This window comes from Cibotium barometz, chromosome 8, assembly GCF_041138505.1.
Source record: "Cibotium barometz isolate CiBa-2024 chromosome 8, ASM4113850v1, whole genome shotgun sequence".
Lineage (NCBI taxonomy): Eukaryota > Viridiplantae > Streptophyta > Polypodiopsida > Cyatheales > Cibotiaceae > Cibotium > Cibotium barometz.
The window spans coordinates 42,596,901-42,613,493 of NC_141053.1; the positions used below are offsets into that span (position 1 = coordinate 42,596,901).

The following is a 16,593-nucleotide window of genomic DNA, read 5'->3' on the forward strand; positions in this document are numbered from 1 at the left end:
TGGACAAGTTGGAACCAAGGGAGGGTGTTGAGAAACGTGGTGCCAAGTGTAATACTAGGAGATTTCCACCAAATGGATAGACTGGAGTTAAGCACACATTAGTGTGAACATAACTGTGATGGGGGTGACCTCTTGGGACTTGGCCCTCCACCCAAAACTCAAAACTCTAAATCCTAAACCTTGGATGGTGTCCAATTCAAACTACACATCTACAGAGGAGAAGACTCCAACCAAGCAGAAGACCAGGCTCGCCCATAAAATAGAAGATAATTGGCAAAGTGCATCAAAGTGCATGAAAGTATACTCCTAGATAAAGAAAAGTACAAAATAAGAAAGTCTACTTGCACTATCACTCACTAAAGTGTATGCAAACACTAAAGAACGAGGATGTCTAGGAAAAGTTATAGTAAAAAGTGAGTATGAAAAGGTACATCGAGACTATTGAATACCATGTCAATACAAAGCTGTACATAGAATTCTTGGCCACATACAATTAAGATATCAAAAGGGGTATGGTAACTTGTCCTAATGATAAGAAAGTACCAATTTTGTCACTGAACAGCTAATCAGAGATGCTTTGCAATTCCCAAAAGGGGGAAAGCCCACTCATTTCAATAAAAAGGGCATGGATTGCAAGGATGACCTGACAAAGTCAACAGCAACAAGGTAGAGTTCACCTTCATTAAAGACAAGAAGCTAGAGAAGGCCTGTGGGTCAATCACAATAATAATGTAGGTAAAGCCTTTTGATAAGTATAACTGTGTAGACCTGTACTACTTGCACATGGTCAAAAAGGATGATTGGGCACAAATGCTCCATAAGGATTTCAATGCATGGATGCAAGGGCATAAACCCTTACTTGATGACCAAAATTCTTAGTCATGTTAGATATACCATTATTGGCTGAACCATTGAGGGCCCCTTTTCCTCAACCCATAGACGATGTCAAGGAGATGTATCAAGATATTGGTACATGTGAAGTAATCCTTGTAGACATAAAGGATTTGTTGAAAAAGATGAGTGTGGTTGAGAGACATGCATAGTTGTAGTAGAAACTCCAAGAGAAGCAAACGAAGAAGGAAGGACAAGAGTCAAAATCCATATAACAACGGATGAAGTACACACATGTAAGGCCCCAACAACTACCACCTAACACACATCATCAATGCAGGTGTCTGTTCCACCACATAAGAAATAGCTACCACAAAAGAATAGGATGAAACCACTTTACCACCTCTTTCATCTTTAACATAATTGTAACAATTGAAAAGTGCTGATGTGGACACCTACTCACCCACCAAGGAGAACTGAAAACATGCGTGTGGTAGCCCAGTGGACAAGGTGAAGAAATAGATGCGTTGCGTGATATGCCTAGCCCCCTCATAGAAGGGAAAGTGAGATGTTGGTAATAAATATATCTGGTGAGACACTACCTATGCATGATATACCAAAGCGAATGCAAACAGTGGTTTCAGGTGTGGAGGGTATGGAAGTGGAACCCATATCGAGTGCACTACTCGATCTAGATCCTAGTGTATGAGTATAATTGAAGCAACATGAACATAGAAAAAATAATATAACAAGAATTATATTATACAAAATATCTCGCTCTTAAGTTGCAAAACCTCTAGTTGAGCTAATAGAGAAATCCAACCAAGAAGACCCACAATGGTTTATTGAGAATCAGAACAAAATAAGTTTATGAAATAAGTGGGCAAATGCCATTAGTTTTTGTAACTTTGGTTTGCAACAGTAATTTAGTATTATTTTCCATCTCTCTTGTATCAAGTTCTTTTATCTTAAGATCAAGTTCCGCAAAGTGTATTTTCTTACAAGAACATATTACCTTGGGAGGACATAATTTTTTTTCATTTCCCACTACCAAAAACAACAAGACCTTGTTTGTCTAATGTAGGCACAAGAATCAAGTTCTTTTTCAATCACGAAACATAAAAAACTTCCTTCAAGTGTTGAGTACTCTCGTTAAGAACTTTGAAGCAACAAAACCCCTTTGTATTTTTTGCACATTGAACTTGCCTTCCATTTGGTACACAATTAAGGCTACTAAAACACGCCTTTTGAGGAGTTGCATGTATGCATGTATGCTTGGAAGCACCACTATGGACATATTATGTGTACGATGCATTATTCATACACATGAGCTAAATTATGTGCATGCGAACTTCTAATGGAAGTGGAAACATCTTGGGCATCATGTCCACTGTATAGAATTACATAATCCAAATTCGATGACCCATAAATTGCACTATTGAACTCTTCCAGGATGGGAAAGTCCACTAATTTCTTATGCAGACTAGCCTTCTGCTACACCCACACCCTCATCTACCTTCTTTGTATTGTTTGCCGCATAGCCCTTGATCACTTGTTTATGCATCTCACACTCCTCCTTGCTACCTGCAAGGACCCACTTAGCTCTCGCCCCATGTCCCATTTGTAGACATAGAAATAGAGAGGAAAACCTACATGCCCTCATTATATATATATATATATAAAGAGAGAGAGAGAGAGAGAGAGACATTTATGTCCCATCCATAGAGAGAGAAGACCTGCATGAGTGCAAACGTTGGAAAGCACGGCAAAGCTATGTGTCCAATAACAAAACTAGAAAGATTTCTCTTGCTTTGTTTCTAAAAAAAAAAGAACTTTATACCTTAGAAAACGAAAGAAAAAATAAGTAAAACCTTGACGCATATGGATTAGTTGATTAATTCTACCAAACAAAACGTTTGGGTGCCTTATTAATGAAACCTAAGGTTTAAGGTTTAAACCTTAGCCGAAGGCTTAAATAGAGGTTCGACTCTCTCGCGGCGGGCCGCCTGCCAGCCCTCCATTCTCTTGCGGGCCGGGGCTTCAACCACATAGTTTTTATAACCTTCTCGGAAGACTCGAGAAGCTCGAAGCCTCCAGAAGCTCCAAGCCTAAGTAAAAAATTTTAAAAAATTAATGTGCTAGAGGCCGAACATGTTAGACCTTAGGAATTTTTTTTAAAAACCCAACTCGTAAGGTTCCTCTCTACCAACTAATTAATTAATAGGAAAGAAATATTTTGGTCCCATATTATGTATTCATGTGTGCATAGAAAACCCACAAGGGCTTTTAAAGTTAGTGTTTAGCATGTAAATATTCCATTGTCTATTTCCTAAACCTTCAAGAAGCTTATGAGATTTGAAGTAATGTGAGTTGATGTGAACATACTTTTAAAATCTTACTAATCACCTTTAAAAATTATGATTGGAGTCTTAAAAACAATAAAATTTGGTAGGTTGTAGATAAAAAAACTTTAAATTTGGAACCTTTTTTAATTTTAAAAAGCATTTTTTGAAGTTGCAATTTTCAAGGCAGGCTCATAAGAGAGCTTGATATGACTAAATTTTAAATAGATAGAGGCGCCATGGCGTGTGCCAAGCAGCCCTGCTCGTTGCCAGAAGACAAATGGCCCACTGTATACGGTGGAGATTCTCTGCCTGCCGTCCCTCCATGGATGCTCTGCTCACATGTACACCACACCACACCACACGGTACTTCGGCCGGCCATGATCTTTTCGATAGTAGCTCGCCTGTCTTACCTAAAATACAAAGCAGAAATAATAATTAGATCCTTTCTCTACTCCTATCATCTAAAGTAATTTTTGTTAATCTGTAATTTACCTGAAAATGTACATACACAAATGCTTTGTAATACATCATGGTTCATACCCCTATTGTATGGCATGCATGCATCACAAACATATATGCATCCTTGTGCAGCACTTATTCTTGGATTATGCTCTTATCTGCTATGCATTCATCACATACTTACATGCATATCTGCGCTTGTTTTGCAACCCTACTAGTTGTCTTACAGATTGCATCCAATGTGTTTCTGGGCCCATTACATTCCAGCGCATATGGGTGGACTGTGTCTTTGAGCAACAAATATAACCCGGAAGGTAGGTGTGACAGGGCCTGTACAGGACATTGAACTTGCCATTTGGGTATATAACATGCTCTTGGAAATCCCTTGAGAAAATTTGTCAGATTTTGTGAACAACTTTGATCTAAAGACATCCGCAGAGGAGCGTCGTGAGTGGCATATCGGGTTGAGGCATCACATATCTTCCCCCATCCCCTTGAAGCGTTCTATCAAAAAGCATAGGGAGAAAAGCAAACCAAGTGCAAAAAGCTTGTTTGGTTCAACACAGAAGTTGGCTCTAGGCACAAATTCAATGGCCTTTTTCGCCAAATGGTGTTGTTCGGGAGCTGAAGTCAAGTAGGTACCACTTCCTTCCCCATTTCATAAGCGATAAATGTACCTTGGTTTTGCTCCTTCATATCACTGACATGTGCATTCAAGGGTTTGTGGGTTGTGTATATATGATTTTACAATTCACCTTAGGTTTATATTCCATCCCTTTCTGTAGTTAATTAGCAAAGGCAAAAAAGGATCAGATTGCACCACTCCGCTATCATGTTCAAACCTTCTGGCCAGATAAGCAGGTTTGAAGAAAGCATTGTCTGCAGCATTGGGCTGTAGGACCTAAATTTTATGTGTTTGTGAATGCTCATCACATGGAAAGTAAGGGGGAGGGGAAGAGGAAAAACACATGGAGATGTAAGAATATAGAAGAGTAAGCGAAGGGAGACTTGGAGAAAGGAGATTGGTGAGAAGAAAGAACAAACAGAAGCTAATGTCAGCCTGAAATTGTAGGATCTGCAGGGGAAACAGCTGAAACAGCAGGGGGATCAGCTGAAATGTGTTCAGACTCCAGAGCTTTGGGCCCCCCAAAAGGGCTGAAATGGGACCAGACCTTTGGGGCCTGGGCCCCCCAAAGGGCTGAAATGGGATAAAAACCAAGTGTTCCAGTGGTTTTCCGTATCTATGATTCATGTGCTTGTTTCTGCTTTCACCCTTGCGATCTGGTTCTCATACTGTAGGTATTTTGTCATTTTGATGATGCATTTAGTTGTGTTTTTCACTTGTAGAGAGTTTGCCTTAAGGGTGTGGTGACACCCCTTTTGGAAATTCTTAGGAGAAATCGTTCTGGATCTGGAGCTGGAGCTGGTGGGTGGAGAGAGTGAGAGAGAGAGAGAGAGATTCACACGTTATAAAATCAGCATTATATTTTGACGTTTCTTGGCTCAAGACCAAAAAGGATGATGTAGACTCAAAAAGAAGGAGATTTATGAAGGTTGTAGACCTGGAGTTGTCACTTGGTGGGTGGATTTCTTACTAGATAGCCTATTCATGTCCTTTGGGGAGTCTTTGTTTCAGCAAATAATCGGAATCCCTATGGGTACTAATTGTGTTGTGTTCCTTGCAAACTTCTATCTTTTAACATTTGAATTTAAATTTAGAGAACGTTTAATTACCTCTTGAGTCGTGACACTTATCATTCTTCATAAACTATATCAAGTGTGACACTATATATAACTTATTTGTCGTTGACATTCAAGATTTCCATTAATTCATATACAAAGGTCACGACTCTTTTAGTGGTAGAATTTAACTCGTGAAACTTGTGAGCTTGTTCTTATATTTAGTGAAGATTGTTGTTTGTTCTTGGATCTTAAAATATCTCAATCTGGTATAGATTTCATAGTCGGTATTTATGACAAATGTCTCAATACCGAGTATGCTTATATAGACATGGTAAGCTGCCTTGCATTACCTTGAATATTTTTTATAAGGCTAAATATGGACTAATCACATCTTAATCTAATAGATTTTCTCATCTTCGCACAAGTAAAAATATTTTAATCACTCAGTTGTATTCGATTCTTTTACTTCTTGGCAAGGCCTACAATTGTAGGACGATCATGAACAAGGTTTGATGTGCTATTAAATAATAGTCATTATGTTTTTTGGATTTCAAAATTCGGATTCCGGAATGTTTAGGACTTTAGAAAAGAAGATTTACAGACAATGTCGGGAGCTTGTTAGAATTTTCCGGTTGTATGTTTGCAATAATGAGTTTTTCACATCTATACATATGTGCACGTTGCATTTTATGTTTTACATAGCTTTTTTCTTGCTTGCTCCATTAGTCTCTCTCTCTCTCTCTCTCTCAGAGTAATCTCGAGGAATGGCTCCGAGTCTCCAAGAGAAGCTTGAGGCCCTCGAGACGGCAATGAAGGCACTAATCAAGGAGAACAAGAAGACATCCGATTCCAACCTCAATGAGGTGGAGAACAAACTACACCGGCACATCATGGCCCTAGAAGCACGGGTCACGGACCTTGAACAAGAGAACATGGCACTCAAGGAGGAGGTGAGTGCATTGAAAGTGGAACTGGTAGCCGTCAAGAACACCGAGAAGGAAGAAGGGGAGATCAATGACAACACTCTCACGGCCATCAAAGAAGAGATCTCCAAGGAGATCACAAAGGACATGGAGGGAAAACTCGAAGCCAAGCAGTCAGGATGGGTTGAGGTGGTGAAGAAGAACATCCGTAAAGAAGTGAGGGAGGAGACTCAAAGGGAAGAACACCAAATCATTCACACCACCATTGAGGAGGAGAAGATGAGGCATGCCCGCCGCCTCAACATTCGAGTCACAGGTATAGCCGAGACACCCGACTCCACTCCCGAGAAAGATGGACAGCTTCTATGCATGAAGCTCGGCTACAGGGAAGAGGACCCTCTCCCCTTCACCAAAGCATGGAGAGCCAGGAAAGACTCAACATGCAAGCGAGCCCTCATCCTACAGTTTGCAAGAGAGACGGAGAGGGTCACCTTCATGAGGAAGAGGGTGATTCTACGAGGATTACAGGGAGATCCCATTTATTTGGATCACGACCTTACAAGGATGCAGATAGAACATAGGAAAACATGCATGCCGAGAGTCCTATAGGCCCGGAAAGAGGGCAAGAGAGCATTCTATCGTGATGGCCGTGTCATCATCGATGGCAAGGCCATCGATTAGTGCCAGACGGCCTATGGGACATCGGCTATGGAGGATCGAGATTCACACATTACTGCTTTGTGGATTTCCGCAAAGCATTTGACACGGTGCCACGAGAGACTCTTCCAGCGCCTATAGTCATTGGGGATCCCATCAGAGATGGTTTGGGGCATCTATGCTTTATATGAGCATGTCTTCGGGTGCATACGATGCCCCGGGGGGCTATCTGATGTTATTGCTAGCACCATAGGTGTGAAGCAAGGATGCCCACTCCCTCCTACACTATTTGGGCTATACATCGATGAGGTGGCTGACTTCATTGGTCATGGTGGTGGGGACGGGGTAGACATCTCAGGTACCACAGTCCACATTATGCTATATGCAGATGATATTATTTTGGTCTCTGAGTCGCGGATGGGACTACAGCACCATCTCCATGCACTCCATGACTTCTGCACACAGAGGGGGCTTACAGTGAACCTTGGGAAAACCAAGGCCATGATTTTCCACACCTCAAGGCCGGTTCGACGCGACAGGCCATCTTCACACCAGCAGGAGGATAGGTAGAGGCGGTAGACTCATATGTGTACCTGGGGATTACATTTACGACTCTGCCAGGAAGATTTACTATGGCACAGGCAGCCAGGGATAGACTCACATGAGGGTATGCAGCTCTGGCCATGCTGGAGAGACAGTGTCACCCGGCACACTTCCAGGAGCCCCGCACGAAGGGGTGGTTGTTTGACACACTAGTCACCCCTGCTTTGATGTATGTTGTAGCAGTATGGGCACTTGGGCTCGCCACCTCCACATGGTTTGAGATGGAGAGGCCTCAGATTTTCATGCTCTCACGAATGATCCGCAGCAAACCCTCCGTCCCACATGACATTGTCCGGACGAAGTTTGCTGCACCTCCTATGCTAGTAGAGGCCCTCTTCCAGACGATTTGCTTCATACAGAGGATCAGAGATGCCATCAGATCGACTCTCACATAGAGCTTTTGAGACGTCCAGGCAGCTCGCAGAGAGTGGAGATAGGAGATCATGGTATTCACAGATGATAAAGTGGCTCACTCAGCATGGTCTTGACATAGATCACCTGCCACCTTTCCAGTATGATATACATGCACCACACATCCAGCTCTCTCACAGTGAGAGGAACAGAGTCCTTCGGCAGGATTTATGGCAGCGATACACTCAAGAGACTTGGATTACTGTCACCAATTGGCCGACTTTGGTCCATCTCCAGTTTTTGTGTCTCGTTCACTTGAGGCCAGGCCGGTGTCTCATGTGAAGAGGCCAGTATTTTGCTGACATGGATGGGAGCCAGACTGGTGCCACCCGTGTGTTAGCAGGAAGGTGTCGTATGGACGGGAGCCAGACTGGTGCCACCCGTGTATGACCTGGACTGTGTTCGACCCATGGGATTGTCACGCCATGGAAGAACCAGTATTCGTGCCGTGTCTCACCTATGGGAGTGTCACTCCATAGGGAGGCTTGTGCCTGGAACTGTGTCTTACCTATGGGACTGTCACTCCATAGGAAGACCAGGATTTATGTTTTACGTCGTGCCATTTTTGTGCCGACAGATATTTTGTACTTGTTCCATGAACGGGAGATATGTCCATGATACTATTTGCACATGCACTCATGTTCTGCATGTTTGAAACTGTTTTCGCATTACTTGTATTTTTGTGTTTGCCTGCTTGACGTGTTACTTACTGAGCGGGGACGCCTGCCAGTGAGTCATGAAGTTTGCTCTGTCTTCTGACGAGTTTTGGTGCATGTGAACAGGTGGTAAGTATATTGCACATGTTAGTTTAATAGTTTATTTTCTAACCTTTTGTTTTATAAGGTTATATGTTCACACTCACTTAAAAGTGGGCACCCACTTAGGGGCCAAGGTGGGGAGCCACACTTGACTTGAGTGTGTGTGGGGGTGGGTGCATGGTCACCTACCCAACCCACCATGGAACTGGCCGCCCACATGCAAACGTGGGTAGCCAGCCAAATCACAATAGTGCAACTCCCTCTCCAAACCTTACAAAAAGGAAGCCACCACCTCCATCGTGGAGAATCAGCAATCGTTTTCCACCATCTTCGTAAAAGAGATCAGCCGGCGTTCATCCTCTGCGCGTTTTCACCAGCAGGCTGCCCTTTTTCATCTCCAACAGGTGGTTCCCTCCCCTGCACAGCGGCTGCTCTACTTCCCATACAGGCGACTGTACTTGCAGCAGGCGGCTGCACCTGTTTCCCAGCAGGCTGCGTGATCTTCTGCAGGCGGCCAAAACAGGCTGCAACCAGGCGTCTCCTCCCCTGCACAGCGGCTGCACTTCCTCACATACAGGTGGCTGCGCCTGTTTTCCTGCAGGCTGCTCTGCCTACTCAGCAGGCGGCTGCCACCACCTGAAGGCTACGTATCTGCTCTTCTATAGTCGGCTGCTCCTCCACGCCATCTTCTCTTCAGGCTACAGCCAGGCGGCTGTGTACTGCAACCAGGCGACTACAGCAACACAGGAGGAGAGGCGGCTGCTGCTCCTGCCCTGCAAGCGGCTGTTTCACCTTTGTCCATACAGGCTGCACCTGTTACTACAGGCGCCTACACCACCTGCTCTCCTGCAGGCGATGGCTGTACCCAGTACAAAAACAGCTCTTGCTTCTTCTCCCTCAGGCGACTGAACTTTTCATGCGTAGCTGCTGTACCTCCTGTTGGTAGTTGTGCTTCTGCAGCCAGGAGGCCATACCTTTCTTCAGGCAGCTACTCCTTTCGACATGCTGCTGCATCATGGTGTTTCTCTCAAGTAACTGCGTACTGACACCATGAATTTTGGTCTTCCGACTACCATCCACAAGTAAGTGAATTTTCAGATTTAAGTAAAGTTTTGTGATAAATCTGATAAGGGACTCTCTCCACGGCAACACCCGTTCGGTGCCGGGTAGTCCAAGCTATTGGAGAACCTCGGTCCAAAGGTGTTGAGATCGGGAGAGCCAGGCGTTAGTACGAGAGCGCCTGTTTGTGCGTGGTCTTGGAACACCAGTGGGGCGCTCTCCGCGGAGTCCAGTGAAAGCACAGGACCGTAGAGACTGGACCACGCTAGTGGTCGTTCTGCTTCGAATATCTACTTCGAGCCTTTTGTTTGGTATTGTATTCATTTGTACATGGACATCATCTGGTACTTGGAACCCACGGAGCATTGTATTTGTTAAATACTCCCAATAAATATATCATATATTGAGGGGGGGGGGGGGGGTCGGCCCGTTCCGGCCCCAGTGCTGGTGTCCATTTATCTTATTTCATTTCATTTCAATTTCAAGTTGTAATTAAGTTGTCCATTTCAAATTGTGGTATTAAGTTGTGCTATTACGCGTGTGGGTGTCCAACGGAGTCTTTCCCACTTGACGGGATCGGTTTCAATTACACCCAGTCAGCCTCTACCGCCGAAGATGCTATACTACAGAGATCAGTTTATGCGTATCTTAGCGGATGGATTCATACAGAGACTTGGATACATGGATGTGTACATGCCTCACAGAGCCCAAGTGGTGATTGGCCAGCTCAGAGTGTCATCACACTAGCTTGAGATTGAGGCAGGTAGGGCAGCACGGATCCCTAGAGCAGAGAGGATATGCAGACTATGCCAGGACGAGGTTGAGAGTGAGGAACATTATGTATGCAAATGCAGAGCATATAGTGTCATTAGAGAGAGATACACCACCATCTTCAATGGACATCCCTCACTCCGCCAGATCATGGAGTCCGCAGACCAGCTCAGATTTGGCCAGTTCTTGCTAGAGACAGCGCCACAGAGAGACTGCTACGGACTCATACCACATGGAGAGGTGGGCGACAGCTCCAGCTCCAGCTCACTGATTTCTTCTAGAGATCTATGCCAGTGCCTACCCTGACACAGGAGGGGGTTACACTTCAGCGCGCTGCGGACCTCGGAGCCAGATGGAGACCGAGAGCACCAGGCTCCCAGACTCCCAGACTACATCAGAGGGAGATCATAGAGATACGGGCTCGACATCAGCACCATATCCAGGAGCGGCTAGCTCACTTACACTCACACCCGGAGATCATGCTCCAAGGTATTTTTGCCTCGCCATCGCCTATGTATCACATATTACACCCCCATTATGGTACTGGTTGGAGCTAGACAGATGTGCATTGCATTCTTGTATACCCTGCGCATATAGGTTGCATACTGAGCCTCTAGCAGTAGTGCTCCATCCATCACACCCCCCCACTAGCTCAGTACTTTCATAGTTTATTTCATGTTCATTTTGTCCCTTTTTTTTTTTGGACATCCAGAAGACATTGATAGTTGTACATGGATTTGTCTCATAGGTCGAGTTCGGCCTCTAGTAGACGTTAATACAGCTTTCTTTCTTTCTTTCTCTCTCTCTCTCTCTCTCTGCACCCCCTCCCCCCTCCCCCACCTTCTTCCCCCTCTTTAAAATCTTATTTATTTACTTCTATCTTTGACTCTTTGATTTTACTTCTTAGTAAACATTGGGTCCACCAAAGTGTTGGACTCTTTCAAAACCTAGTGAACAACTTATGCTTGGGTGCTAATGAGAACCCTAGTTTCGATGAGGCACATTTCATACTTACTGGAAAGTAGGAAACATTTCAAACGTTTCATGCTGAATTTTTTCGCCGGTTTTTTTTTGGTAATGTTTAGTGGGGGCGTCATTTGATAATGACCCATCATGCTTGCATCTTGGTTTGCATAGCACCACCAGCTGCAATTATCTGGTTGTGTTTATTTTTGTACAGAAACTTCCACAAAGGTCCTCTTGGGCCTTGTGCACCCTGTTTGCGAGGTTGGTAGCCTCAGTTTTGGCTGATTTGATTTAATTTTGGCATCATAGCAATTCATATTTGGGTGCGGTTTGTTAATGTTTGAGGTTGTAACATGTGTAAAGAGTGCTAAATGATGCATTTTGTGGTGCTCCTCTATACTTCTATAGGGTTTGCTAAATGTTTAAGGGCCAAAATTGGCGTTTTTTTGGGACGTGTAGCCTTCACATACAAAAGGGAATGTATGAAATGTTCTTGAAACTTTTATGAAACATGTTTCATGAAACACTTGGCAACTATGATGAGAACATAAGTGTTTCTTGGCTCACTAAGGGGCGTTCTCTCTCTCTCTCTCTCTCTCTCTCTCTCTCTCTCTCATGTTGACGTACAATTTACTCATAGATCAAGTGTAACATTTTTTGGTCTCATAGATTGTTTGGGTCTTTTGTGTAGACGTCGATATAATCTCTCTCTCCTCTCCCTCTCTCTCTCTCTCTCTCTCTCTCCCCCCCCCCCCCCCCCCCCCCCCCCGCCCCCCCTCCCCCCTCCTTTCTCTCTCGTTTTTATAGACTAGTTTTTGTATTCTTTGCATAACGTTTTCTAGTGCTTTCCTTTTTGTGTTTGCCTGTTGCTAAATTAATGCAAATATTTTCTCAATTTTTAGGGTGGGATCTTATATATATATGTATGTACATACATACATACATATATATATGTATTCCATGCTGTACGTGTCAAAGTCTTTCACTTACCCACTTGGAGAACATTCAAGCATATAGGTTACCCTAGCATAAATGGCATTTAGGAGCATGTCTAGCAAAGAGATTAAGGCTCTAGGCCAGCCCTTGGGGGCCAGCCTATGAACCTTGCCTTGTGGGTCACCATGGGCCACACAGCAGGTATTCAGAGGGGCTAAAGAGCGAGTCGGCAGCCCTGCATCAGCAACAGCAGCCAATTGGCCAGTATTTGCAACATGGGACAATAGTCCGCCAGCAGATGCACCACACGTGTTAAGCAAGACCCGAATATTAGCATTTTTTATTTTCAGCAGTCTCTTCTTACGAGGATGGTGTCACCCCCATAATTGGAGGCCAACAAGACCACATAGACATTCTCAGAGATTATTGAGTCCGTGAAGGAGCACCTAACCAAAGCAGAGGAAGCATACATCAGGCAAGCCAACAAGTCTAGACAGATGTCAACTACAAGAAGGGAGATTGGGTATTTCTCCACATCATGAAGCAACAGTTAAAGCAAGTGGGCAAGCTCTGTCCCAAGCTATCTTTCTGAAGCTTTGGTCTCTTTCCTATTATAAAGAAGCACAACAATGTGTCCATGAAGTGCACTGAGGTGTCGTGTGACACACTGGCTCATCATTAGTGCTATACTTGTACAGAAGTCGTACCTTTTTAGGGATATTTGTCATACACCATAACCCCATTGTGAGCCCTAGTCCAGAGACATGTCAAGCACGAGCTACTCAAGCCATAGGTGTCAGCGTCTGTCACTTAACCCACTTGGAGAACATTCAAGCATATAGGGTACCCTAGCATAAATGGCATTTAGGAGCATGTCTAGCAAAGAGACTAAGGCTCTAGGCCAGCCCTTGGGGGCCAGCCTATGAACCTTGCCCTGTGGGCCACCCAACACGGTATTGAGAGAGGGGCTAACATCTAGATAGCACGACCAAGCTGTGGATTTAGGAAGTTCCTTTGTAAGCACAGTAGGTTAGGATGCATGAACCGGATCTAAGTCTAGATCCAAGAACTGTTGTAACTTGTACATATTCATGTTTTGGAATATATAGTAGATTAGGGCTACGTCTTGTCTTCTGTGTGTTTGCTAAATAGCAGGATCAGCGTTAATCTTTGTTGCTTAGCATTAATCAAGATCATGCTTCTGCAACGTATGTAACAGAAAATGCTTCAAAATATTGTTCTCAACTATGACGGTTAAGCTATTGAAAAGGCGACTAATGCAAAAAACACCAAGTGATGACCTATCCAATTCTCTCTGTCTGCTTGCAGATCTGTTTAACCTGGCCGATTGGTGCCCAACCCTGTTTGGTGCCGTGAATGCTGCCTCTTTTTGCTGTGCAGCCCATCCTTAACATAAGCTACTAATCCTGATTGTCACAGTGCAGGTGCATCACTATTTTTTTACAAGAGACTGACACCCCTGAGTATCACAAGGGGGTACCACCATTCCAAAAATTTGGTAGAGCAGAATGCTTGAGAAATTTGGGGGCTGCTACTCTGGCCGATCTGCAGGGGGAGGATCCTCTCAAACAAGGATCCAAAGTTCACAAGAATAGATTGGATGGCCTTGTTTAACAATCTGAGAAAAGATTATAATTAACCTCGAGGATCCTACTAAGGGCATCAGCAACCCGATTAGTTGCTCCCTTACGGTAACGGATCTCAATGTGCTGCCAGCCTATGCCCTTTCATTGGGCTAATTAAGGACCCCACTAGCTGTAGACATCTCTACTTTTTGCTTTATCTCCTTCTTCTTGTGCTGTGACCACGTACATGCTGGCTGTATTATGCTTCCTTTTTGTAATTTCTTTTCTTCCTTTTGTCTTTCCTTTAAAGTCATGTAGCATATTTTGGAACAATGAGAAGGCTAAGATCGGCATCTGTGTTGAGCTTATTCTCATCTGGTCCCTTGCAGTGATGACTCAGATAAGCAGAATTGGCGTCTGTTCTCATTGAAAGAGGTACTCGCAGCCACGAATAGTTTCAGTAATGCTAACAAACTGGGTGAGGGTAGTTTTGGAAGCGTTTACTGGGGTCAGCTTCCAGACGGCTCACAAGTAAGAGATAAATGTTGCATTTACCTTTCCATTGTTCACACCCTTAGTCCGTGTTGGCAAGTCAACCTACTCTTTGGGGGTATTCTGGGCACTTCGGGGTTTTACAGACATTTCCCGTGCTTAAAAGGGGAGATCTTGCCACCCACCATCCTTCATGGTTGGGAGATCTTCCCCTGCCTCTGTCGGATGGGCCGGGCGATAACTGTAAAGACCTTTAGTCTATTTTAATATATTCAAGTGTGCTAATATATATCCTATGCTCGATGAGAAGTCAAAGTTTTACTAAGAAATTTTCATCCAAAGTGAATTTGATGATAGAATCTACCTTCTTTTCCCACCTTTAATGCAGATTGCTGTCAAAAGATTGAAAGTGCTGAGCTCTAAAGCTGAGATGGAGTTTGCCGTGGAAGTAGAGATACTTGGACGAGTTCGACACAAGAACCTGCTGAGCTTGCGTGGCTACTGTGCAGAAGGGCAAGATCGTCTCATTATCTATAATTATATGCCGAATTTGAGCCTTCTGTCTCACTTACATGGGCAATACGCAGAAAATGATCACTTGAGTTGGCAAAGAAGGATGAGAATCGCCATTGGCTCTGCAGAGGGCCTAGCGTATGCCTCCACACTTAATGTCACCACACTCGATGTCAAATTGCTTCAAACTTTTTTGGAGCATCTTTTGAACCAGCTAGTTATTTTTTGCTTTCAATATTAACTCCACGCTTGGCTTTTCCCTGTTCAGATACCTACATCATCATGCCACTCCCCATATCATCCATAGGGACGTGAAAGCAAGTAACGTCCTATTGGATTCAGATTTTGAGGCGCAGGTGGCTGATTTTGGTTTTGCAAAGCTCATCCCGGAAGGTGTGTCCCATGTGACAACCCGAGTCAAAGGAACATTGGGATACCTCGCTCCAGAATATGCTCTATGGGGAAAAGTCTCCGAGAGTTGTGATGTGTATAGTTTTGGTATCTTGCTTCTAGAGCTTGTTAGCGGTAAAAAGCCACTAGAGAAGCTTTTGACAGGTAAAAAACGCACTATTGTTGAATGGGCAACACCATTGCTATCACAGGGAATGCTGAAAGAGATGGTTGACCCAAGGCTAAAAGGCATTTATAATGAACCTGAGTTACGGAGAGTGGTACGTGCAGCCACTATGTGTGCTCAAAATGAACCAGGAGGAAGACCCACTATGCTAGAGGTGGTTAAGTACTTAAAAGGAGAAGATAAGGGTGAGTTGGTGCTTATGGAAAAGAAGAATACCTTGACACTAGAAGCTGCTAACAATGATGAAGATGAGCAACTTGCAGAAGATGGTGATTCTGCTCTATTATCCAATGCTAGTGATCATGGATGGAAGCAGTGATTGCAAGGTCAATCTGCAGTGAGAGGCAGTTTTACAGTTGTGTTTTGAGTGAAGTTTTTGCATGTCGGAGAAGCCATATTTTAGTTCACACAGAGGCTGAAAGTTGACAAGGGAAAAATATCCTAGCTTTTTTGTGAGCCATCTTTTATTTTTGCATCATCCTGCATAAAAAGTTCACCATGCTAGTTATGGCAATGCTTGTGTGCAAGCAAGCATGCACGCACTTGTGCGCGTGCGCGCACACGTGTGCACATGCTGAGAGAGTCTCATTTTGCATGGCAAACTTGAACTATTCCTTCAGAAATGAGGGCTATAACTGAATCAATCTTTTTCAAGTGGCAAGCTATCATTGTAAGGATCTCCAACTCGGAGGGGAATCTTGCAGATATTTTCAGAATATTCAATATTTAGAAAAACCCCTTAAAATTTCTACATCGCTGTTAAGGAAAATCCTGTTGGGCACGACTCTACCATGATGGTATTGTTATGCGAAGACAAAATGTGATGACGTTTGTCTGGATGGTGGTGTTTGATAAATGAAATAAACATGGAGGGTATGATTTGAGAAATTGCAATACAATTTTGTTTAGAGATTTGAGAGGAGGTGCTTTGGAAAGAGAGTGGAATGCTAATTTACTATGAGCACTAAAAAATATTGGCTGAAAGATGAGATGTGGGTGGTCCTTGAGATTTCTTGAATAGG

General features: G+C 43.8%; 1 protein-coding gene across 6 annotated transcripts; it reads left to right on the forward strand.

The window, feature by feature from the left end:
* The first annotated feature begins 3,353 nt into the window (after positions 1-3,353).
* On the forward strand, positions 3,354-16,316 carry LOC147636294 (PTI1-like tyrosine-protein kinase At3g15890). 6 transcript variants are annotated; one of them, XM_086801739.1, is made up of 5 exons: positions 3,354-3,539; positions 3,855-4,270; positions 14,379-14,520; positions 14,870-15,132; positions 15,263-16,316. In XM_086801739.1, the coding sequence occupies exons 2-5, from the start codon at positions 4,227-4,229 to the stop codon at positions 15,888-15,890; spliced, it is 1,077 nt and encodes a 358-aa protein (XP_086657865.1). In that variant the 5' UTR covers positions 3,354-3,539; positions 3,855-4,226; the 3' UTR covers positions 15,891-16,316. The 6 variants fall into 6 exon arrangements, with proteins under 6 accessions (XP_086657865.1, XP_086657866.1, XP_086657868.1 ...); XM_086801740.1 differs by having other exon boundaries at positions 3,904-4,270; XM_086801742.1 differs by having other exon boundaries at positions 3,354-4,270; positions 14,379-14,424.
* Positions 16,317-16,593: the final 277 nt, after the last annotated feature.